The sequence below is a fragment of the Strix uralensis genome, chromosome 5 (assembly GCF_047716275.1).
Source record: "Strix uralensis isolate ZFMK-TIS-50842 chromosome 5, bStrUra1, whole genome shotgun sequence".
In the NCBI taxonomy this organism is placed as follows: domain Eukaryota; kingdom Metazoa; phylum Chordata; class Aves; order Strigiformes; family Strigidae; genus Strix; species Strix uralensis.
Window position 1 is genome coordinate 38,786,137 of NC_133976.1, and position 26,688 is coordinate 38,812,824.

The 26,688-nt window shown below is 40.9% G+C and overlaps 1 protein-coding gene across 3 annotated transcripts in view; it reads left to right on the top strand.

The window, feature by feature from the left end:
- The window catches only part of MSRB3 (methionine sulfoxide reductase B3), an 88,856-nt gene that overhangs the window by 15,734 nt on the left and 46,434 nt on the right, over positions 1–26,688 (top strand). For 2 of the 3 annotated variants that reach the window (XM_074870510.1, XM_074870509.1), the window contains exons 2-4: positions 7,073–7,199; positions 20,869–20,977; positions 22,775–22,852. In XM_074870510.1, the coding sequence (XP_074726611.1) occupies positions 7,073–7,199; positions 20,869–20,977; positions 22,775–22,852 (314 nt within the window). The remainder of the gene's footprint in view (positions 1–7,072; positions 7,200–20,868; positions 20,978–22,774; positions 22,853–26,688) is intronic. The other variant, XM_074870511.1, reaches the window with a different exon arrangement.

The following is a 26,688-nucleotide window of genomic DNA, read 5'->3' on the forward strand; positions in this document are numbered from 1 at the left end:
TTGGCCCTTGGACACACTCTGGGCTTTAGTTACAGCAGCCTCTTTGTTGCCAAACTAGTTTTCCACTAGCTGGAGAGGGGAGCAATGCAGTGGCCAGTTCAGCATACAAAAAGGGGTATTCCTGTAAGGGATTTGTGAGCTTCCCATCTTTGGCTGATGCTAGAGAGAATGTTAGCTCAATTCGGTAATTAAATGAAAATTAAATATAGCTCTTTGTTCTCTGCTCAGATGTCGTGTTTTTCTTTTATAAGTACAAATCATTTCTATTCTGGATAACCGTTCTAATATAAATGCAAACTTGTAGACATACAGAGTCCTACCTCCTTACTTAGCATATTTTTTTTTCTCAACAATTGAAATCAATGAAACTATCTTGAATTGCGTGCAAAGGTTTCAGAATCTGGTTTATTTTCCAAGATTTTAATGGTTATTTTATTGGAAAGATAATCGTTTTAGCCTGCGCAATAATCTAAAATCTATTGTGGGAATCTCATCTCTCTTAGATGGAGGAGCAGAGTCTGGATAATAAAGCTTGGACTAAAGGCTGCGCTCCTGAAAAGGTCTCTGATTCACCTCAGTGGGAAACTTGTATGCAGCCTAAGGATGGAATATGAAGGGTGGTTAGTCCCTAAGGCTTTGCTTGTCACTGTGTATCACAGAGTGTGACTCGGGATGAGCAGGTGGAAATATACATTCCGGCTGTAGGGAGAGCAGTGCTTTCATGCTGTCTGATCCTCATCGACTTTTCCTGCTTTATTTCTTTGTCTGATCTCAACCTTTAGACTTTTCTTCTTCCTCCCCTGCTCCAGCTGTTAACATGATGAATATAGAAGGTACTGCTACTGAAGCTTCCCAGCTAGAATGTGAAAAAGGTACATCAGTAACATTAATAGGCTGGGCTGTATTACCCCATTTCACAGGAGAAAGAGGGCTGGCCTGTGGGCACCATGAGGAAGCTGCGGACCAGGGGGGCCTCCTGTGCCCCTCCAGCTTGAGCAGCCATGGTGTGTGCCATGCCTGGTGTGCCCAGGCAGTGTGCACCCACCTCCAGCCCTGCTTGCTCTGCAGGTGCAGAGGGAACCACTATACTTTGTGTTAGGAAACATTGAATATACTCCTCAGTTAAGCACTTTTCTGTTTCCTCTGCAAATGATAATTCCTGTAAGCAAGGACCATTAAAAGGTCTGTAGCTGGATCTGACAGTATCTGAAAGCATATGTTAGCCAAACTGATATTTGAAAATCTCTTTATGTGTTAGAATGTGTGTTCTGTATTGCAGAAAGGTGTATATCTTTAGTTTGAGTTTCTGTGATAAATACACTCAGTTGCTATTGGAAAGGTTTAAGAACAAAATCTAGCATAAGAGAATAGGTAAAATTCAAGAAAGCAAAAAGTTTTGAACTCTACTGTTTAAGCTCCTTTCTAATGGTAGTACTAAATTCAAGTTTAAAGCTTGACGGTTCCTGGTTTTCCACTCAAATATTATGAGGTATGGCAGTAATTACCTCTTTTGTCAGGGCACAATGTAAACTTCCTAAAAGTAGACTGGATTGCTATTCAGCTTGCACATTCCAGCACAAACAGCTATGGAGAGCATGCTTTAGTTGAGAGTGTTAAAAGTGAAGTGGGAATTCAGGTTTAATACTTCTGATTTCTGTGGCTGTAACTGAGAAGCTAGTATTGTATGAGGGGGGAAAAAAGTATATGCAGGCAAGCATACAAGTTAAATGCTACAATACTTTCACAGACCTGGAAGGCTAAGACAACTAGTTTCTTTTAGAACGCTTTATGCCTCTTCAGTAAGCCTTTGAGAAGCTTATAATTATGATGTTTTGCTGCATGTTGTTAGCTGTTAATGATTAAAGTATTTTACTCTCATCAGACACCGAGCTTTTTCAAGGTATTTTAATAGCAAATCACAAACTTGTGGAGACACCTGGTTTGCATTATCAATGGATGTACAAGCACAGGAAAATCCAGAGCCTAAAATCTCTCTTTAAAGGTGAATTTCCAAAGGTTTTGTCAATTACCTTTACAATTTCGTGCTGAATGCTTCAAATACACAGTACAATGCATTGAAGTATGCAGTTGTCTAAAAATATAAAACACAAAGGCGTATTCACAGGATGTGTGGTTTTTGAGGGCTGAAGGCTGCCTCCTCATTGTTCTGGCCAGCTGTTGGGAGGCCAGGACAGAAGGGATGGTTAGCCCAGGTAGTGGGGTGAATACTTTGTGAGGTGAATGTGTGTGAGGAGAATACTTTGTGCACTGCAAAGGGTGATAGCTTCATGATCAGAGATCTTCTGGATTGGAAGAGGGAGCTGGAACTCTTCCCTTTTCTCTGATAAATAACTGGCAGTCCTCATTCCCCTGCTGAAAAGTTTTTCTGTGCTCCAGTCTCCTGCCACAGCTGGCAGCCTAGTGATGGTTATTGGGTCAGACCCGATTAAACATCTCCTTATAAGCTGTTAAACATTGCCTTTACCTCCACCTTAGCACACATGATGACAAACCGAAGATGTTTACCGCAAACAGTAAAGTCCCTAAAAACTACCAAGTGCAATGCAGGGAGCAGGAGAGACTAAGGGCTTTGGCCTTAGCAGAGGAAATGTTAAGGGAGAATGACTAGTGAGTAAATAACTGTTTAGACACAGAAACCCATGATATCCTGAAATACTTGCTCATGTGGTTCTCTCTAAGCTGCACTTCTTGTTCTTGCAATGCCTGGTGGTTGCTCTGTTCTGTATGCTGAACTGGCAGCAGTATAAAGTGAACAAAAGCCACATAAAAAAAATTTCAAATGCTAAGGTTGGAATAAATATATGTATTAAATATTCCACTAGAATTTATCAGTGAAAATTTGGTTATGGTTTGATTTATGTCAAAATAAATAAATAAACCCTTTGCCAAACAACTGTTTGAACTTACTGCTGAACTGGAGAAACTTAACAAAGCAAATATTGATTAAATTTAAACTGTTAATGTCACACTTGAGTATAGCAGACTCACAGGCCTTTACTGTCTTCTAACTTCAGGTTGTTTGGGTTTCTCCAGTGTGGCAATATTTTTACTCTGCTTTTTCCAGTGACATAGAAATTTCTGACAAGAGCCTGGCTCTCTGGCTAGCGTGTACCTATCTCTAAATGTTTCCTGCCTTCCAAATGGGGCCAGAGACTTGGGGGGGGAGAATTGGAAAAAAAGTAGAAGCCTCTCACTATTAAGGTCTCATTATTGGGACAAGAAAAGAAATGATTGTTCCCTTAGGAATTTGGGTTACTTTAAGCCCTTTACAAGTAAATTTAAAACTTCACAATTTTTCTTGAGAGCTGGGATTCTCATGTAATTTTAGGAATTCTGGACCTGAGTTGTCAGGAAAAACACTGAATATGGAAAAACTTAAACCAGTAGTGTTATCAGCTCCCAACACCATTGATGTTTCCTTTGCAGCTCTTGAAAGCAAAATGTGATAATATCAGATTTCAATCTCTCAAGTTGTCCATCCCCCAAAGAAATTTCTCTAGTTGCAGACAGAGGTTGAGAAAACATAACCTGAGTACATACAAAGTTCTCAGTTTCCAAAGGACAAATTTGACAGACCCCATAATGTTACTTCTTAACAAATCATGTTTATTTTGGGGCCAAACTTGTGATTTCTGAATGTTTGCAATAGACGATATAGAAGCTCTTGAAAGCTTGGTGTACTTTAACATATGTCAACATTAGGGTGTCAGGGTCCTGAAAGGAAGGCTTTCCTGGAGTTACAATGTGTATCTTCCTAGCCAAAAGGCTTCTGCAGCCCACCTGATGACATAGTTACTCCTATATTTGTATGATCTATATTTATAAGATTTACAAGCTATCTCTGAGCATAGTGTTTTATCTTACAAGAGCCAGAGGAAAGATCAATGCTGGCCCATGTTGTTCTCGGTTAAAGTGAAGGGGCTCCAAGAGGTCTAGTGACACTGGGGGACAAGTGGGGAGGAGCCAGTGGTGTCCTGGGGGTTGCAGGCAGTGCAGCAAGCAGCACGTGCTTAAAAAAAAACCCACCAACTCACCAAACAACAAAACCAAGTGACATATAAAAGCATCATTCCTTTCCCTGGATTGTGAGTTTTGTTCTGACCTCTTCTTCATGGAGCATCTGTCCCACCAGAAAAGTGGCACGTTGCAGTGCTGTATTAAAGGTGCAGGGGGTGACAAGTCTGTGTGGTGGGAGTGCAATGCTGAAGTACTTGCCCTGGCTCAGGCGTACAACAGTTGCGTTAGCATGGTGCTGTCCCCAGGCCACTCCGCACTGGTGAAGTGGGGTGCTGTGCCGGCACAGCTGCCTTCCCTCCAGCACCAGCATGGGGTCTTCACTTAACCTGGAAAGGTCTGGCTGTGCACAGCACAGGAGTTTAAACCACCTGCAATTTCCAGGATGGTGTTTTCTTCCCATGTTTCTTGTTGTGCTCTGGCTGTTCCTGTTTAATAAATTTGAGACGCAAACCCAGTTCCTGAACCTGTTCCTGAGCTGTGGCCAAGCTTGCATCTGCTGCAGAAAGAGCAAAGATCTTAACCTGTCACAAGAACATTACTGTTATCTCCCCCAGTCTGTTCTCTGTACCCATGGAATTGGCAGACAGGTGAAGCACCTCCAAACCAAATGTGTTAATTGTAATGAGTTTGACTTTGCTCTTCTCTTTACTGATTCTTTACAAGTAGTTCTTACAGTAGTCTGTAAGCTGCCCACAGCAGGGGTTTTGTGTGTGTGCATACAGTACCTAGCACCAGGAGGTCCACTCCTGCTTCAAACTACTGGGCATTGCTGTAATGTACAGAGTAAATAAAAATAGTGATCAAAATGTCAGCAATAAAAGAATAAAATATGTTAACTGCAATAAAGTTTTCATGAATGCTCAGTTACGTTTTATTGGACTTTCAGGACTTATATATCCTCCGAGTCTTTATGAATACATTTTGGTGAACACTGAAATACTTGACATTTGCAAGAGGTCAGGATCTATTTTATAATCCTCGGGAATTTAAAATAATTTCCTTTAAACTGCTTACATTCGAGGGAGTTACAATCCTGACAGGGGAGAGCAGGGAAGTGGTGTTGGTGCGGGAGGTCAGTCCAGGACCAGGGATGAGGGTGTCTGTTGGGCCGAGGGACTGCGCAAGGGGCAGGTGACACGGTGCGTCCCCTCACCCTACGCTCTGCTCCTCGGGTGCCCGTGCCTGGCTGCGCAGGGGGGCTTCGTGAAGACCTGTAAGAGGTCATTGACACAGGGTCAGTTAAGACCTTGCTGGGTAGGGCTCGGTCTGTCCGTCTGCCCTTCGGCATGCTGACCTCTGCAAGGGCTGTCGGTACCCCGGGCACCGCCCCAGAAAGTCACGCTGCTGAGAGCTGTGGCGGAGCCAGGCGCTCACGAAGCCCCGCGGCCGGCGGCGTCCCCGCGGAAGCCACGGGCGGGCCGTGGCCCAGGTATAATGGCGGCCGGGACACCCGCCAGCCAGGGGGGCGAGCGGTGCCGGGCCTCGGCCGCCAGGCGGCGCCGTCCCGGGCGGGGGGGGAGCGCCGCCCTGTTGTGGGCCCGGCAGGCGGGGCACGCGCTGCCCGCCCGCAGGCCGCTGCGGGGCGGGGCCGGGAGAGCGGCGGCGTGTAGCGTGGCTGCGCGCGGGTCTCCCGGCTTTTATTAGCCGGCAGTCTGCTGGGGAGGGGGGTTACTCTTTTTTTTTTTTTTTTTAATCGGCTCTGCAGTCACTCGTGACAACGCCATGATTATTTCTGTGTAATGGCTCTCGGGCTGTCCGCCCGCCGAGCAGCGCCCAGCTTCCCCCCGCTTTGCCGCCGTTCGGCAGCACGGAGGTGTTTGGGCTTTGCCGCGAGTTTAGTTTGGATAAGTCAGAGCTCAGGCATGTTCATGCAAGCAGGTTTCCGTCAGATACACTCCGGAGTGGCTGGGTGATACGTATGGCTGGGCACTATGTGCCTGCTCTTCGGGGTGAGCCCGTGCTCGGCTTGTCTCGGCCGAGCCCTGCCCCGGGCCACGGCCGGACCTTGCGTCCCGCAGCTCCTGTGCTGCCACAGGCCAGAAAGGAAGAGGGCACCTGGGAGGGGACGAGGAGTCGTGCCCTGCTGTCATTAGGCACCGGGCGCCTAATCCTGCTTCCACCAGAGCCCATGGGAGCTTCATTAGTGACTTTGGTGGGAGTTGGCTCCGGTCCCCGATGTCACATCATCTTCCGAAGCGAGCTGTGGCTATGAATGGCAGGGCTATAAGGGAGCTGCGTTTTCTCTTTCCCATCGCAGGGCAAATGAAACGACTAGTATTCATACATTAAATCCTTCTAAAATTAAATCTTGCAACTGCCATTTTTCTGTTTGCTATCTTTAAACTGGCCGGAAGACTGGTTAAATATATCTCATGGGCAGTTTACAATGCAAATTATTTCCTGCCTTTAAAAAAAAAAGTTGTGGTTTTAAGATATCTGGCAAGTTTATTACAATGAAATGTCACGTTCCTCAAACAAGTCATCAAAAGAACAATTTTTAGCAATGACTGGTGTCCAGCATTCACCATTCAGAAATGTTGCGGAGTGTGATTTTGTTTTAAATAAAATAAATAGAAAAAGCCTGTACGTTTGATCTGCTCGGCATTCCTGGGTGTTCAAAGCAGGATTCCTGCTATCAAGCTGAGGTCCTGAGGTTTCTCTCTTGGTACCTCTGCACTTGTGAGCACATAGGTTGCTACCCTGAGTTGCTCTCAGTTGGGTATCTAAAGCAGCCATTGTGAATGCCCCCTATAAAAATGCCCACTCCCTCTCACTTGGTAGCATAGAAAGTTGCTTCTCTGAATACTTTGTAATATATATTTTGATATATCAATTTTGATTTTAGGGGGGGGTGTATCACAAATGGGCTAAACGTACTAAGAAAAGCACATTTAGAATTGTGCTCCTGTGTGGTGGTCTCATAAAATTGTAAGCATTGTTTTTTCTGTGAATGTATCTTAACATCTTTGATGTTTTAATTTGTTCTCATCTTTTTTTTTCTTTTTTTTTTTTTTTCTTTTTCTTCCCTACTCAGCTCTTGCCCCTGTTCTTTGCCTCTGGTTTTGTTGGTGAGGATATCACAGTGATGTCTGCATTCAACCTGCTGCATTTGGTGACAAAGAGCCAGCCAGTGGCCCTGCGAGCCTGTGGGCTTCCCTCAGGTTGAATGGGTGCTGCTTGTTGTGTCATGCGTAATGAAGGCCCTTTAGGAATGAGTGTCTCTGCTGCAGGAAACTATGTGCTATGGGTTGCTCTGGTTTGTTTAAATTTTCCTTTGAACCAGAAGTTTGGGTTTTTTTGTAAAAGTCACTGGCTTGAGTGAGGGTTTTCATATCTGAAGTATTTTAGCATGCTTGGAAATGCTGACTTCCTTGTCCAACATATTCTCTCGTAAATTTTATATTATTTTCGTCATTGGCAAAACCAGTGGAATGAAACTGAAAATAATGTATTAAATGCCATTTATAATTTTTTGAAAGAGATGCAGAAAAGAATTTAGCGTATTGTTTTCTGTTAAATCATAGGACTTAAAAATATTTTCCAAAATCTTTAGCAGTATACTATAGTTACACTCCATGTGTCTCTTTTTACATTTTTATTATGAATCAAATATGTTGCACTGAAAACTATGTACAAAAAGTGTGCAGAACTTAAAACTTAATTCTTTAATTCCTCTGACAGCATATTCTTTAGTTACATGACACTTCTCTAAATAAATAAATGGAAACATGCAATTTAATGCCCAGATGCAGCTGCACTTTTATTGTAAGGTCCAGGTTCAGCTATTAGGTCTGTGAAGGTTTCGGTAAAACCCCATCTCCATGGGTTTGTTGTATCATGAAAACCTTGAACCTGAGTATTTTGTGTTTAACAGCAACAGTATCTGTAATGTCTGCATAATAATGTCAGTGTACGTGGTTAGGTGGGAGAAAATAAAAGCTGCACTGAGCTAATTTTGAACATTACTAGGAATTTTCTTGACACCCAAATAAAAAATATATAGTCCTGGCTGATCCGTATTTGAAGCATCAAAAAAGAAACAGCTTGGGTGTTTGTACTACACTCACAACCGGTTCATAAGGGTGCAAAATGCTGGACTTAAAGCATATGGAGTTGATGTTTTAAAGATTTTTTCAGTGATAAGACATCAGTTTTCAAGCTGATGGATTTTTCTGAAGCTGATTACACTTTATTTGAACTAAATCTGAGTCCAATTTTTGCAGCATTTGTGTTCTGTTTCCCCCCACATGTGCACAAAACCCATTAACCTAGATAGGAGCTGCAAACACATATTGAGGAAGAGAGACAATAGCCCACATTGTGTCAGCCTGACCTTCGTTTCCTGTTATATTTGCTGCTGAGCCAGATTTAAAATCCTAAAAATATAGGGTAAGCAAATTTCCTTAGCCCTCATTATGCACCTTTTGATGTGTGCTTATATTGCCGGTGTCTACCTTAAGATGGGGGCACACAGTCTTCTGGCCATTTTGTTTCTGCTCTGAAAAGGAGATCTCAAAGTTGGTCAGCTAGAAACACAGCCCATGGGAGGTTTTGCTATTGCGTACCTGTTTGGAAAGCATGACATTAGCTATTTTGTCAAGTAATTTTTCTGGCATGATCCGGTAGTCACATTTTGGAATAAAAAGCTCATAATACTACTGTTTATTCCTGTCCCTTTGATCCATAACTGTGCAGACATTAATAGATTGAGTTCCACTGACTGTCTACTTTATATATATATGTATTTATGTATAATAAACCCAAATTCATCTGCTAACAGTGAAATAATATACAATCACATATCTCACATATTTTAAGAGTAATCTAAATTCCCCAGATGCTTATAAACTAATGTAGGCTTGCTTTGCCTTTGGTTTGTTTTTTTGTGTGTGGTATATTGAGGGGGTTGCAAGTAAATGGTATAGCATGTATCAAATTAAACATGGGAACGAGATCTAGAGCCAACATCTGCTTAAATGCCACAATGCACTGTGACTTTAACTTTTGAGTATGCAGAAAACACCACGAGTTCTCATGAGTTTTTTATAACATAACACTTTGAGTTAGTACTTTTCCCACCGCCCAGTTCTGTGCGAATTGCAGCCGTGCAGCCGTACTGTCATGCTATGTGCCCATGGAGTCTGAAATGGTATGGAGTTTGGTTGTCTTCTAATTCAGTGGCAAATTCCATAAGGAAGGAGACTTTCTAACCTTCTGGAACCCCTGCCTCCTCAGCGTAAGGGAGCAAAGTGCCAGAAGAGTTGTAAATTGGGCTTTCAAGCACAGTTTTAAACTCCATGCAGTTAAATATTTGCAGGACATGGACTTAAATGAAAATATCATTTCAATTTCTATGCTTGGAATGGTACCCCTGTCCTTTCTGTAAGGAGCAAAGTAATACAATGCAATATTTAGTTTAATAGAAAGTTATAGTTGTAGATCAGAAATAAGTGATTTTTTTTCTCCATAAGTTAAATGAATGAAATAATGCTAGGAAGTATCTTACAATAGGGATGACCTTTGTGTCTCTTCTATGAAACACTGTTTTGTAAGCATGTGCGAGTTACACTGGATCAGTTGTGCTAGTGAAGTGTTTTTACTCTTTTTTTTCTATTTGTATATTAGCACCTGGAGTGTGGATTTATTCTTCCAAGTTTAAAGGGTTTTTTTTTGTCTGAAGTGTGGACTAAACGTTTCAACGTGTGCAAACCTAGTGTACAGTTTGCCCATTACATTTTTTATAGCCAACATGGTAAAGTCAGGGTATGAGGAGGCATTCCCAGTAGATGGCACTAAGGATATGCTGTTTTGCACACTTAGCACTATATGAAAAGCTTCCCATTTAGGAGTCATTCATACATAAAGTACACCCGGAGACCTTATGAACATTTACAAGTATTTTAAGAAAAGCATGAGCACTGGGAAAAATCACATCAATCTGTGCTGGTACGCAAACTACCTTCACATTGGTTCAATGTTTCTTCATTGCCAGTAATAATTACAGCTTGGTTGTGTCAGTCCTGTGATGTAGAAGTGTCGCTCCTTGAGCCCACTTTATTAGGGTTGAATGCTCTAAATTTCTTTGGAAATGTAGGATGCCCTCAGCACCTGCTAGGATTTAGTTCACAGAAATTAAATCTTAAAAAAAAACCTTGAAACAAAACCAGAACAAAACACCCCCAAACTTTTAATGTAAAAACTACTTCAGCTGCGTTAGTGCGTACCAACAAGTAACTGGTACAAATAATGATTATGCAGATTCCATGTACATATGTTTTCTGTAGCAGACCACCAGGCTATGAAGTAAAAAGAGCTTATTTTGTTTTGCTGTGTATTTTAATTATTATGGGTTCTCATTTCTTAAAAAAATCCTTTATTTCTTTAACACTTTGAATGTTGTGCTGCTTACATCACATTTTTTGCATGAGATAATTTGGCTTTTCCTTTCCTGTAGATCAAAGAAAATTATGGTGCTTGTAAAATTAAGTAAAAGTAATCATGAAGAAATTACAGGGGTAGACTTAGGGGGGTTTTTTTCTGTATGAAATAATAAAGTCCTAGATAATATTAAATTGTTGTGAAGTGTTTAATTACTAAAATAACTACTAGTAGTAAACCATACTTTTCTAGGATTAGATTAAACTACAATACATCTGTATGAAGATGGTGCTGGGCATATGGTGTAAGTCTTTATTAAGTAAATATCGATAGTATAATTTCTCATAACTTGTTTTATTAAACCTTTGTTAATTCCAAGTTTCAGTATAATGTCTTCTCATACAATTGAATAGTTAGTGAACAGAAAATTACTGGGTCTCAGAACTGGATTTTTGGTAGTAATCTGCTAACATAAAGGATTACTTTTAGGAGCAGATCTTGCAGACAGTTACATACATGAGTTATTCATATACATTTGTCCCTCTGAACTCTCAGAATGCTCATGTCAGTGAAATTGTGTGTGTGTGTGTAGTGTTTGCCAGATCTGAATTTAACAACAAAAAGTCTAGAAAAGACCTTAGTCTCATGTGTTCAAAGTACGGTAGTTGCTATCAAACTTTGTGTGACTTAAGTATGTCGAAATGTTTCATATTGTATGTTTCTATGTTCAGAGATATAATTTCCGTAATGTATAACTTTCTTGTAGCTTTCTGTAATGTGTATCACCAGAGATGTACTATTAAAGATGTCTGTTCACGTGATCTGAAAGAAGAGTAAGACTGATATGTTGTATAGCAAAACCCACCTGTATCGCTGTGGTTAAATGCCTGTCAATGTTTTAATGATAAATCCCTATAAACATAAATGTTTTCTGGGGTTTATATCTTGAATGTAAAAATTTGCTCTGGGTTTAAATATGTCATACAAGGTCTCAGCTGGATGTACTTGTTCCTCAGAATTGGTTGGGGGGCAAAAATCAAAACTAATTTCTATGATGCTAAATTAAAAAGAAAAAAAAAAAGAAAATAACGATTTGGAACACGCATAGATTTTTAAACTTAAAATACAGTCTTAAAAATTATGTAGTTTACTACCTCCCAGCAGTTTTGAGGAATTTAGTAAATGCTCGAAAAGTCTTGAAAACAAGCACTGTGTGAGCACAATAGCTGTTCATGTGTCATTGTTATATAAATGTTTGTGTGTATGTCTACTTCGTAGTCATATGAAGTTGAACACTGTAGTATCATAACAGAGCATAAAATTATCATATTTTTGGAATGGCTTGAAAATATGTTTTTAAAATTACCTTTATATAGAGGTGTCTTAATGGGAGTATATTCAATGCTATTCTGTATTTACAAATGTTTCTTTTGTACAATAGTATTCAGTCTAGAATGTCTACTTTAGTACAGTTTAGAATGAAATTTATTTGTAGATATCTCATTGGGAGTAATACTGTTATTGTGCCTGATGCTTGCAAAACTTGGGATCATAAAGAAGACCAGAAACCCTTTGTTAATGTCCCCTTTTTGTTTGCACCCTAGGGTTCGTACCCTGTTTTTTTCCCCCTCCTTAAGTCCTTGTCCTGGCGGAGTTTTGCACTCTCCCTCATCTGCTGGATAGACAGAAGGTGCTCGTCGTCCCTGCCTCGCCTGGGTGGAGGCTCCTCAGTGACTCTGGCAAGAAGTAGCACAAGGATGGTGAAACGTTTCTTGTGCTCCCAGACCATGCACAGAGCCAGTTCCTTAATGTGTTTCCTGACAGATCTCTTAAGGTCATTTGCCTTCCCTTCCTGCTCCTATAAAGGACCCACCACAAGCCATTTCTACCCTTCTTGCAGGAATGTTTTAATTCTGGGAGCTCATAAATTTTCTGCGTTCCATTCCTGTGTCTTCTACAGCTCAGGCTTACTGCGCTTTCTGCTTAGTTGGGTATGGAAAATATGAGGTTTCAGCACTAATGGTGTTTCTGTGTTTTAGTTTCCCATGAAAAGCCACTTTTTTAGTTACTGGGACTGTCTGTTTATAACAGGAGGTCTGAGAAGTCCTTTAAGGGCTGCTTTCACTTTTTTCTCTTCAATTAAAAGCAGCTCCTGGCTTTGTCCTTTCTCTGAAGAGTGCATGATAAAGGTTGCAGAGAAGAATGTGATGTAACATTTGTGATGTGATGAATGTGATTGACATAAGCGCTTAGGGATATGGTGTAGTTCAGAACTGTCAATGTTAGGTTAATGGTTGGACTAGGTGATCTTCAAGGTCTTTTCCAACCTAGATGACTTTGTGATTCTATAAAGGAGAGACAACAGCACACAAAATGGAAGGAGATTTTATATCTTGTTAAGCTGAGGGAGGGCAAGAAAGAAAAGGTGCAAGATGGGAATGCGAACCCTGAAGTCAGTGAGAGTATGTTGGGAAGCAATGGAGGAGATGACCCAGGAGGTCACTTAGGGGATGTGTGAGCTTGGAGTTTGATGGTACATTGAATGGGTCTAGAGCATGGATTGAGAATCAGGCACCAGAGACACAAACACTGCTATAACTTAGCTGTTAGGTTAACCACAGGTTACTACACCACAGATCGTGATCTGGGGGGAGATGAGTAGAGAGGAATTGTGTCCCAGAGATGGCTAAGAAGCAGAAAAGGTTTGTTCTTAGTTACAAGCTAAACATGTGTCTCATCTCATGATTGCCTTCAAAAGAGACTATGTTGGGAAGGAGCATGTGGCTGAGGTACGAAGGTGCCCCCTACTTCAGCTGGAGGAGAGGTTCTTGTGGGACGGTAGCTGCTGGCAGCCCAGGTTCGGCTCTGGCAGCTTTGTGTGCTGCAGGTAACACCTCCCTGCTCAATGCTCTGGCCCAGTCAAGGACTCCCGAGGAAAGCACAGCAGGGAAGGGCTCGACTGAGTCCTCTTAAAGCCCTTTTATAGGGCTTGACCCCATCTTCCTGACCCATAAAGCATGGCTGAATTTTACAGAAACATAGGGAAGTCCAGAAAGCCCACCAGGGAAAGAAGTTGGCAGTCACTAACCTTTTTTGGCTGTTTCTCTACCTTTAGTTCTGAAGCAGGTTGAGAGGGGAGGGGGCTACAGTGTTTTCCGTGGTGGCCACAGCAGAGCAACAGCTGGAGCACAGCGTGTTCCAGCTGTTCCTGTCCTCATGCTGGGTGTGTCCCTCAGTGCTTGGAGATGTGGGATGAAAGGCCATGAAGCAGGCTGTGCCTGCTTGCATTTTTGCTAAAAGGGTTCCTGCACAGTTGGAGACAGACTGAGTTTTGCAGGGAGTTAGATCTGGGCTGTTGGGGGGAACTGGAGAAGAAAGACCTCCCTCCACCCTGCTCCTTTCCTCCACCCCCATCCCAAGTATAGATTGTGGCACCTTGATTCTTGAAACGCAGTGCTCATTTCACAGGCCACACATCACTATTGTGGAGGAAGCAGCAGGAGGATTTAGCAACAGCCTAAATGCCACAATAAGCTACACACCACTGTGGTAACCGCTGGCAAATGCTGACTTTTTAATTGTTTCTGCTGCCAGGGTTAAACCTTTATTAAAGCCGTGTGAATAAACTTATTTTGATGGCTTACTGAAATATTTTAAATGCAAAAGGTAGCATAAAGCGCTCTTACTAAATTCAGCTTAATTCTGCTGTTAATAAAATGCCTTTCCATATGTTGTGCACCCTTTTATTGATTCTGACAGAAATCTACTGACCAGATACAGAGTGCCTTTCTTGGTTTTAATTTAAGCAAATGTAGTGCCTATGAAAGGTGCTAGGATCATATCAGCAAAACAAAAGTCTCTTTATCTGTTAAGAGAGAGAGGAAGATAAATCCATCATTATAAATGTTCCCTCCTCCACTGCTGTACCAGTAGATCTCGATTTTGTCTTGCCTGGTTTGCATTCAAGAGTAAGGCAAATACATCAGCTGCCCCGTGCACTCTTTGGCCATCTCAGCAGAAAGGGTAACAAAAGTGGCAGTTCATAACGTAATGAGCTTTTGCTCCACTTAAGTGAAGGTGCTTCTATTCACCAATCTCTGCTGAGCAGCCACATGCTGCCGTCGCTATGGTACAGGTGAAGGTGACAGCTCAAAAAGCCCTGGGGGAAGCTGCCTACCCCTCCACCAGCTGGCGCAGGGTGATGGTGGAGTCCTCAGTGGTTATAATTTGGAAAGGTTGTGAGACTAAGATTGTGGCTGGTAGTGACATTTATTTCATTAACGTGAGATAAGGAAGTAAAGTAGACATCCCTGGAGAGGACAGACGAGCTGCTTTTCCTTCCCTTTTCCCCACTGCACAAAACATTTCAGTCTTTTGTTAAATGTATTTTGCATTTGCGGGGAGGAGAGGCAGCTTCAGATTTCTTCTCCAGGGAATGTCTCTTTGGCTTGTGCGGCTACCTTGGCCATGTAACCAGCCACAAAGAGGCTTGCAGACCTGTGGAAACAACCAGTCAGCTTCTGGTCCCATAGATGCTGCCTGTACGGGGAACACTGGGGTTCCAGTACCACTTTCTTTGGAAAGAAAACAAGTGTGCAGAGGCGATGCGTTAGTTGGGAGTTTGGGATTTATTTTTAGTGCTTGAGAAATTTGCTGTCTTACATGGGAGATCTCTGACGGTGACTCAAAATATATGCATTTATATAAAATGGGAGCCATGCTGATGACCAGGTGGAAAAAATAAATATGGTAGCTCTGTTACTTGGTTGCATGGGAAGCTTGCAAATTTGCACAGAAGGGGCTTGCCCTTCCCTTGTGGCCATGTGACCCTCCTGGGTGTTAAGTAAATAATTTTTTTTAAAGACAGTTAATTTTTGGGTGGTGTTCTTTTCAGATACAACCTGGCATTTGACCCAAAATTGTAACTGTTGTCCTGGTACCCAACTTTTGGATTTTCAACGCACAATGTAGTGGAAATGGTCTTCGCCCCATTACTCCTAATGCTTGCATGAAACTGCAAATGGTATTTCAACAGCAGGTGGGAGTTAGCTACCTACAGCAAGAAAGCAAAGGAGCCATCCCTCAGAGAAGAAACACAGATCTGTTTTTCAACGTGTAAAACATTTACAGGGTTTTTTTAATGATGAAGTTTGGATTTTACTTAAACGTGACCTCCCAACTTTTCAGAGTTCTTCTGCAGCATCTATCCTAGTCAGCAGCATGCTTAGATAATTTAAAATGGCTTGTGATGGGATTATAAAAAATCTATCATGTCAAATACAGATTTTGTAAAACAGTGTTTTTCAACTTACAAACCAATAGAACTGTTTGCATCGATTTGCATTTTCAAGAGTTGTTCTTTTTTAAACTAGATGAGCAGTTCCTGGCTTGTTTGTAGTGAAAGGACTCTGTGGCATTCTCCCAAGGCTGTGGACTGGAGTCTGCAGAGAACAGACTAAACAGAAGTGAAAGAGAGAGTTGTGCGTTTTCCTTTTCCTAAGCAGAGAGAGAGGCAAAACTGTAAACAAGAAGCATAAACTGTGTAATTTAGACTTGAAATAATAAAAATGAGAATTCCACTTTTAATAATACTGAGTGTTAGCAATAGCGTATGTAAGGCTATTTATTAAAAGATAGGTACACAAATATTTTTTAACTTTGCAGGATTCCTCTTAATGTCAGTTTGAGATAATTTACCACTGATGACTAAGGTGTGACCCACCCATGAGGGGACAGGATTTGGGAAGCAGAGATGTATACTTAGAGCCAAATCCTGTAATCTGATGTACATTCATAGACCCTTATGTAGTTGTTGGAGCTATGCATATTCCCAAGGGTCTGCCCACACAGGTCACATTGCAGGATTGGGGCTGGGGTGGTATATGAATAACAAAATGTGCTAGAAGGCCCCTAAAAAACTGCTTGGTTATATTAAAAGTAGTACTGAAAACTAGAAGCCCGATTTATTGTATGGCTGTGCTCTGCTGGAACATTTGATCTTGCCATATTTAATTCAGGAAGTCTTAATGGTATGTGCTCAGTGCATGACTGTAATGTCCATTAATGCTAGTGGAACATAAGCATACGTAGAAGGGGGAAAATGTGTGCTGTGTCTTCCACTCAGTTGAAATGTTGAGTTAATTTCAGTGATAGAAAGCAACAAACGTAAGAGAAAATCGTTAGAACAGTTCAAAAGACTATTTGAAGAAGGAAAGCCATCAGGCAAAATGCCACCATATTTCAGGGCATGACAGACATTAATCGCCACTCTCCAGCACACTGGGAGCAGGTGAAGGGCTGAGTGGTGAGGAGTAATGGTCTGCTAAGTTGTGTCCGTCTGTCTGGACATACCTTGTTGCTAGTTTTCTTGTGATTGCTTATATGGAAGGAAATAGCACATGCCTGCGTTATGAACCACAGATTTGAAAAGGTCAATTAAAATTGGAATTTTTGTCTGAGGTGAGATGCTTAATGTCTTCATTATCAAGTCAACACCCAGAAAATACTTTCTGTTCACTTATTCGTACAGAGGAGGACTCCAGAGCTGAATTCTGAAATGCCTGTAGTTTGCAGGTGAATAGTAAATGGTAGTGTGCATTGCATTGCTTTTCAGAAAACCCATTCCTAAGCACAGAAATGCCACAAAGGCTCCAAAAGGGTTTCTGTTGGTGTTTGTTTCACCTTCCTCAGCTTTTTTTTTAATGTTTATGAATTAAGATTTGTGAGCCTGGCCTTTTCTTCACAAAGCCTTCCATCCTGCTCCAGGATCTTAACAGCTTTTAGCACTGCTGTAACTCTTGGCAAAAGGCAGAAGGATGATGGCCTCAAGTAGAAACGCTGGTGCCTGTTTGTGGAACAGTTGCCTGCACACTGCTCTTCTAATGATCGTCAACCTCAGTGAAGGCACCGAGGAGCACTGATTAGAGGATTTAATCTGGCCTCCGATCCTGAAGTGGAATGTAAAGGGAATTTTGTCTGCCCTTCTAGGCTGGTGTTCACTTCTCCTAACAGCGGGATCTAACTGGAGTTAGGAACGTAGCTGTACTGGGCTCTTCTAAAAGTCATTGCTGAGAGCATCACCTCCAAAGAGCAAGTGAGATCCAGTCCAGAGACCTATTACAGATCCAATGAATCCAGACTCTGTTATTCCCACAGTGTATCTAATTTAGTCTCACCTTTAATGTAATCACACTGATGCCATGCTATTTGTAAAACGGATGACCTTTTTTCTCCTCTGCCTTGAACTGTATAATTTGCAAATGAACTGTGAGCCTGCCTTTCTTTATGCCTGAGTTGCTGAAGAAGTTTGTTGCCTGTATGGGAACCCTTTCCACAGCCTGTACCTGGTCCCTTCTTTGGGGAACCAGACCGAGGAAGATGGTCAGCCTGCACCTTTATTCCCTCCTTTAACAACGAATTTGATAACAGCTGCACTGCTAGCGGCAGTTTCTGTCATATTGGGCATATATTTGTGTAGCTTTATGTTGTCCCCTCCCACAGACAGTTGGCTTGAACGTAGCAGACATCTATATGCTGTAAAGGAACAGCTGAAAAAAATGGAAGTAGCCACTATTGTACTGCAAGTTGAGCACTTTTGTCCCTCTTGCCTGTAATTTTTTTTCCTAACCAAAGGACTGCATTCCTAGAATCTCATCCAGTAATTTTTAGGATTCATTGCATTTTATTGAGGCTTGTAGGCTAGCCCTGTTTCAGGTAACATATCCTTACATCCTTTGCAGTCAGGGGTGAGTCTTGCTTTACCTCCTTGGCTCTTTGGCAATATGGAAATAGTACAGTCAATTTACTGAGCTTTTTTTTGTTGTTGTTGATAGCAGTTAAATAATAAGTGCGATTAATTGAATAGGGCTGTTCTCAAATGCAGAGGGCTGGATCAAAAGATTTCCTTTATGTTTTGTAGTGCAACTATAGCTTTTTGCTGATGTATACTCCATTAAATTACAAACCTGGAGAGTCCTTTGTTGGGGTAGGGTGCAGTTTACCCCAGTCCAGTTTGACAAAATTCCCCTGTAGACATAAATATTTGTCTGTATTGTAAAACACAGTTGATTATTAAAAGCAATGGGGAAAAAAATCTTTTATAACACGCTTCCTACTTCTGATCTATGTCATGGATCAAGTGGCATATAGAAATTTTCTTGTGCATATAGTTAGCCCATTGACTGAAGAACACTAAATTTCTAAAATAGATGAAAAATTATTCAAGGAGAGAAAAGAGGGCATACTGACCATTCTTTAAAACATTCAGTATTAGCTCTGACTTTTCCAAAATGAAGTTACGCTTAGTTTGCTTTTTTGCAACATCTAAAGAGCAAATAGAATTCTTTTAAAAAATAATTGGTAGATACTTTTAAAAGTGAAGAGGTGTTGTTTTGTAAGATTCTTTGCTGCTCTCTAGACAACTTTTTAAGTACTGAAATTATAGATGAAAGACTGTCTCTCAAACAGTTTCTTTCTGAGCTGTGTAATGCAACATAACAATAGCTATTTATATAATGCATATGCTTCCTTTCCCTGTTAGCTGTACTTTGAAAGACTTATTAGTCCTAGAGCTCTGCATGTTCAGAGAATAAAAACCTCCAACATTTGACATCTTTAAATAAGCAACCAAACGTTGTAAAGAACAAACCTCACTTACAGTTAGGAAACAATATTTACATTTAAGGTTGAAAAGCCAGGATGTAGGAAAATTTTGCTAATTTGGAAGGTGACCTTTAAGTGCACCAAAACCAAATAATTTGTAAGCTATGGCACAGGGCACATTCCTGCAAAATTTGTGTGAATACTGCTTTAGTGGTTCTTGAAACACAAACAAAGAGACCTGGAATGAAATCTTTATCCCTCTCCCAAATAAGATTGAAGCTAACAAAGGCATACAGCAGTGCTCTTTCAAAGCTTGCCATTAAAACGAAGGCTCTGCAGGACAGCTAATGAGATGGCTCAGAGTGGAAAACAATCTGTTTTTAAGAATGTTTAGATCAAAAGTAATTTCTAATCTATGAAATAAAGTCGCTTTTCAATACCTTTCTTTCACTAGTAAAGCTTTTTATGTTTGCACTATTTACTTCAATCACATGTTTTCAATTTTACTTTTTTTTTTTCCTGAAAATACTTCCTAGGGTTACTCGGTAGTGACCAACAGCATTATTCTTTTTCTCTCTCCCCTATTCACCCACCCCCACACATTAAAAAAATGAGAAAAGAAGAGGGGGAGGAAGAAAGAAACATCTTTTCTTAAATGATTTGCAAGCATCTGTGCTTTAAGCTACTTTTTATGAACACTCCTTAGTAATGACTCAAGGTAAAAAAGCAGAAAAGCATCCAATGTTAGGAAATTGCAATCCAATACCATGTAATTTAAACCTGCCATTGCCTCTCCTGTACTAAATGACATACAGATGGGTAGCTCTGTTCCCTCTACTTTGGGAACACAATTGGTCTTTTTATGAGTGCATATACATTACTAGCAAAAAATATTTTTGTCGGGATTGTTTATTTCTAATTGTACCATATTTTAATTAGAGTGCTTTTTCCCTGCTGTATTTAGTCAGGTAATTTTTGCAAGTAATTATCAAAGTTATTTGAATATTTGGCAATTTCTGTTACTACTTTGGGAGTTTTCATTCTCAAAAGCAACCTTATTGTTATTTTTTCTTTCCTGATGTGATGTGAATTTTTGCACTACACAAATGCTTTTTTACATTAATCCTTATGTACTCCTTGGATTTTCTGTGTGAACTAAGCAAAGCATAAGACAAGATTTGCAAAGGAAGGTACTTTCAATAGCAACCCTGATTTTTATGACAAGTTTATTGTTGAACCTTGTACAGCTTTGTGCATAAAAAAATTACTTGCTCCTCAGGGCTTCTATTCTACTGCTTCAACAGTGAAAAAATACAACAGTTGATGTTATAAAGTAAAAGGATGAGGATGCAACTAGAAGTTAAATCAACCTTTCTGGAATTCTGAAGATTTAGAATTGTTTTTCAGCTACTTTAAAGGGTAGTGAAATTGTTGGATGTTGTGGCTGAACATCATATGCCCATTACCGTGAGTCTCCAATATAGATGTCTTGTAAAGAATGTTTCAGCTGTAGTTGGTTTTTTTGCAATTTTTTTTTTTTAACGGTGGGAAAACTGTTATTTCTTGTGAATGATTGTGCAACAGTCTAGTGTATAAAACACCCAAGGGCTTTGGCTGTAGCACATTGTCACTGCTCCAGTGGAATCACCTGGCTCTCAAGCAAAATTCTTTTTTAAACTTGGATTTGAAGAAATAATCAGCTGCAGTTCAGCTGAGCCATTCTTCGTGCATTAGGGACCGGTCTGGTCATTGACAAGTGAATGCAGAAGCTATGCTGTGGCCGTCTGCCAAAGCAATTATTCAGGATTTAAGCTAAAAAGGCTCCTTCTCCCATATCCTCTCCCTTTGCAGGGTCATGTAGGGATAAAAAGGACTGTAAGGTGGTCTTTTCCCAGGAGGAGCTGAGGAAGCGGCTGACACCCTTGCAGTATCATGTCACTCAGGAGAAGGGGACTGAAAGGTAAGGCAGGATGAAGGAAATGCAGTCCTCAAAATGCAGGCATCTTTCTTTTCTCCCCCTCTTCTTACTGGTGCTTCCCCGCCTTCACCACCAAGTTGGTTTTTTTTTTTCCCCCAGGATTTCTGCACTTGTTTACTAACCCCTACAAATTAACACCACTGCAAAGACAACCATCTCTAGCATGGGGGCCAAAGCCAGGGGTCTTGTGTGACTTTTTCCTTTTAATGAACGCTGCATGTCTTATAAAGTCACGGGGCTCATGTTTAGAGTCTGTTTTTAGTTTACTACAAAATGTGTGGAAGTAATAGCAGTTTAGGTACACTTTTTTTGGAAGACATCGCAGTAAGCAGAACCACGAGGGAAATGGCCCTGTGCCAGGAGGCTGGAGTTTTGAAGGTGGCCATTGTAAGTATAGACGTTTTGGCTGCAGAAAGAAGGTAGCATAATTTAGTTCTTTTCCACCCCACTCCAATTTCTTTTTGAAGCACATGTGGAGAAGGTATTTATTGGCTCATTTGTGGTTGGAATGTCAAAAATTTTCAATAACTGCCCTCACATGGCTTTAGTCACTGGAAGCCAGCTCTGAGTCCTGGAGGAAAAAAAAAAAGGACTTGCTTCCAAGATTGTTTTTAGTGAATAAAGTCTCTCTCTCAGCTGATTCCAGCATGAAGGTAACTTGCCAAGGCCTAGCCACTTTTTGTTGTCTAATTTATACCACTGAGTTTGGCATAAGGCCCTGGCTTTACCTCTGCTCCAAACGTACTAATGATGTAACTGCTTGTTTTCATTCATGACCTGAAAGGGCTCTCCACCGCACATGGGGTCCCGGTTAATCGGCAGCACTCTTCCTGACAGCGCAGACCGGTGGCTGAATTTGCTGAGGAGTGGCTGTGGGGACGGTCCCCCTCTCTGCCCCAGCCCCCTTCGTCCATGGTGGATGTTGGCCTCTGCTGGGAGGCCTGCCTCCCCCTGGCCCTCCTTGCTCTTGTGTATGGGACCAACAACATGATTTAATGCACACAAACAATCGGAGATTAGGTCATTCTTAAAAATCCTGTTTATAAAAAAAAATTGGACCTCATAAAAAGGGTGAAAGGATAATAAAAACAAGCTGCTGAGCACATAGGCTTTTTGTTGGGCTAGCGCAGCTGATTCGTATTAGATGAATGACCTCGTAGCCTTTTAGATTGTTAACTTAGAAAAATATTCCCTTAAAGCTGTAATATTGCTTTTCAGCTAAAAATATAAGGCACACACAGCTTGAAATCGTGGACCAATTATTTCATTTTCAGCTACAATGCCTCTGTCGCCCCGGCAGCCCATCGCGGCCTGACCCAGCAGCATGGCTTCACAGCTCCCAGGTGGCAGGCACCCAAGCGCTTCACACCTCTGCCTCAGCAGCTGAGCCCACCACTGACACATTTCCCAAAGACAGACGTAGAGAAGTGCGTCAGGTTGAGCTACATGTCAAACAATCTGTGTTTGCAAAAAATTACGTTTTGCTTGCCAAATAGGGGAAGATTCCAGTTTTTCCCTTTTTGTTGTTGTTCTGTCCTTTGAACTGTGGGACAATTTGCTTCCTCTTGCATGATACGTAACACCTGAGGCACACTAATGAGGACATTCCCCTTTTCCTGTGCCTGCTTTATTTGCTGCCTTTAATAAAAAACAACTGCCAACTTTTAAATCGTGGGTTTTTTTCTGTAAAATTTTTCTAAAGTCTTAGCTAATTTAATAATTAAAAGCACCCCAAATTCCTTTATTTATTTTTAAAATGTAGTGTTGTTGTTTTCCCAGTGCCTTTGAGGGGGAGTACACACATCATAAAGCTCAAGGAATATACAAATGTGTTGTTTGTGGGACTCCTTTATTCAAGTGAGTATGCTAAATACAGTTTTGAGATTTCTGTCTCTTAGTTTATTTGCTGTGTTCCCGTGTAATCTTGTGTATATTCCAGTACTTACATAATTTTATAAGATCATTTAAGTCATTCAAATTGATAAGGGATACGAGAGAAGCAATGTAAAGAATAATGCTATAATAAAATTACTCTTACGGTAAAGGTAAAAAAATTATTAAATAAGATAGTAAGATATTCACATAAAATAGGTTATTTGACAGAAAAAAATGTAGTAATTTTTTTTTTCATATGCAGCCATGCCGAGTAATCGTAACACAGTCTTTCACTGCGGTGATAGATACTGAGTTTTGGCCGTTAGCATTACTCACAGGTAGATTTATGATCTGGATCCTGGGTGTCAATGCTGCATCCATGCTACAGCATTGTATCTGATAATGGAGAAAAAAGTAGATGCTTTTTTAGTATTCAAGCAGTTAAGAAAACAAAACCCAGGAAAATTGCATTACTTGCTGAATTTTCATCCATCTCAGTTAGCACACATGGAAAACTGCTTTAGGAACTGAAGCAAAGATTAAAAAAGAATCGATAACTTTTGTGTCTTGCATGAATAATATTCTTTAGAAGTACTGTGGAAATTATGGCCCTAAATTTGGTGCTAGAGGCAGTGCTGATTGAATTCTCTCAATCACTGCATTGTTCTGCACGTGTACAGTTGTTGTTTGTGTGTTTTTTCTTATTTTTGGCTGTCTGTGTTCATTCTGATGAAGAATTTCATGGTTTTGCTTGTTTTTTCCCTCAGTTCACACTGACTCAGTCCCTGTCACTTGAAGAGGTACCTTTACAGCAGCATGAAGCAGGATGGTCAGGATAGCGCTAATAATAGAGAAAATTGGGTCAGTAATAGGTTACAAAGGAAAATAAAATTGACGTAGATCCAGAATCACCAGATGTGGCAGTGATAGTTATTCTCAAGAGGCTGTCTGTAAAGATGAAAGAAGCACTTCATCTCTGTTAAGTTTGATTCCTCTGGTAGGAGGATTACCTGCAGAAACTTCAGTAATAATGTGAATCTTTTGAGTTGGAAAACTGATCGTTATGAACTCAGCCAAGGCAATATTCTCATGTCATGTGTTACTGTGGTGCTTGGCTTGGGGGTACAAACTGGGGATCTAAAGTCTCCATAACCTGGTTTTCTACTCTGCCATTTAGACATTCCCCTGCTTACTATAGCTAAATCTTTATGGAGGAAATCCTGGCTCTGTTGAAGTCAATTCAGATTTGGCAAATGAATACAATGGAGCCAGGATTTCACCTTCTACCTTCAAGACTGGCTTCCTTTCTGTCGTCTGCTGGAGAAAGAGTAGGGTTTTTGCGGGGTGAGATTTGGACAGCAGTAGTTCACATAAATGAATGTGAACTAGTTTCCAGTTGCTTTCACAATCCATTTAATATGGGAAAAAACTGCAATATGAGACTTACCTGTGATTATCTCAAGTGCACAGTATGCTTTGGCGTAGTCTTGACTTTTTTGAGTTAATGAGTTGGATTTCTCTATGTGAAATGAGCTATATGGAAATGTCCCTGTTTTCAGATTCTCTTTGAGACTCCCCATGGATTTTATGGGAGGAGAGAGAGGGAAAGAGAGAGGTTGGTTTTTATTTTTAATAAATCCCAGGCCAGTGGGTATCTGAAAAAACACCCTGCTGATTATGTCCCAGGGCTGGACTGGCCTTAGCCCAATCTCCCCAAAGTCTTTGTGTTGCTTTGTGAGCTCTTACCACCTCTGGTCTACATCCAATTCAGCCAGTTGTTCTGAGGTGGCTGGCAAGGGTGGGAACAAATGAAGAGGCTGATAGGGGTCCATCTTCTTTTGTTTACTGACACCACAATATCAGTATATAATGTCTTCCTCAACTAGGGAAGATATATTCCTGTATCTTGGTGACTGCTTCAGCCCAGACAGCTAAAAAAGTAAGGAAACGTAGTTAAGAGAATGCAAAATGTATGCTAATTACTGAATTTTCCCCACAGAGTGTAAATCACCAAAATATTTTCTTGGAAGTAAGGCAGTAGTATGATACAAAGGAAGTCTATTGCCCCATTTAAAATGAAAGTTGTTTTTGTGGTGGCGTTTTCTGTGGGCTTTATTAATTTCCAGATAGTCATCTGAAACTTGCATTTCCATTTGCCTCTCATTGGGTGTCCATTAATTTTTTTTCTTTGTGTCATTGTAATCTGTAAATATATATATTTGGACTATGGACTTGTCAGTTTAACCAGGAAAGAGACTGGAGCTTCAGCAGTAATATTAACAAACTTCAACTTTTAACATTTCTGATTTACGCTGTTTCATTACCATGTGACACACGAGGTCAGGGAACACATGAATTTTACACTCCAGATGAAAGACCTGCTTTTTGGTATGTCTTTAAAACAGAACTCTGTCTCTGTCACAGGAAAGATAAAAGAAACAATTAGGAATTTAACATCTCTTCATCTACCTATTTGTACTACTGTTATGAGAAACCTCCCAAGCTTTATGGAGAACATGCTTTAACTTTTTCTGCAATCAAAGGCGCCCCACACAAAATCCGTAATCATGCCGTTGAATCTAATTATTCCATCTCTGAACTTTCACGCCAGACAGTCTCCTACATCCCAGTACAGCTGCCTAAAGAAAGCAATAAATGAGAGAGACAATAAAGTAATCTCAAGGACCTACTTTTCTGCAAGCCAGCCCTTATGTGGTTTTGTGTTACACTTACTCCAATCTAGCTGCAGGCTTATGCTAAAAGAAGCAGCCCTGCTCCCCCCACCCTTCTCTAGGGCATTTTTTCATGGCTTTCCCTTCACTGGACCTCACCTGATGTAGCTGGAGTGTGTCCTGATGCAGCACATTGATCTGATGATAGAAAACTAATCAGCCAAAGAAAAAACCCTCATGTTTATCAACTATACCTGCTTGTGTTAATTTTTTGTAAGCCATGTTTATCATGGCTGGACAGCCTTTGCGGCAAAGTTGTGTGTTTCTGTATCGGTTCACAGAGCCACCTACGCCACTCAAATGCTCAGCGTTTTCGAAGGGCCAGATGTATTTGCAAGATTGCACCTACTTTAAGTTTTCAAGGCATTTTCTTGTACACATGGCAAGAGAAGGTTACAATGGACCTGAGTGAAATCCACGGCTCTCGCTATTACCATAGGAGAGAAGCTATTCCATATTTAATAAACCACGGTCATGTCCTTTACCATATGCAGGACTGTGTGAAAAAGATGTGGTATAGATGGGAACTGGGAAGCCTGGGAGAATGATTTCCTTTTAAAAAAAGAAATATTATTGTTGTGTCAGTTTCCAGTTTTTAGGGCCAAGGAATGAATTGCCAAGTCTTCATAAATCACCCACTGCTGCCTTTATTGCTTCCTGGAAGGAATTCTTGGTAATGGTGTTGGCTCTTCTGAACATGCACTAGGAGAAATAGCAACACCCTTATTCATGTCATGTTTTCATTTGATTTTTGTTGAACTGTGTCAGGTCTTCTCAACATCTCTCAGACATCCAAAAACAAATTGTGAGGAAAGCAAAGCATGGCTGGGCAATACTGCAGTGCCATTAGCATTGTACCACTCTTGTCTTCCCAACACAAGGGAGGATTTCAGTCACCAGGCTAGATCTATACAAGGAATTTCCTTGCCTCAGTGCTGAGTGCTTAATTAATGGTCTTTAAGCTTTCTTAATAATCTTTATATCCTTTGAGCTGGCCAAATGACAAATTAGCACTGGCTGTCTTGCTAGGAGAGGCCATATGAAGTAACTGCTGTAGCGTCTCTGATAAGATCTAATAGAACTACT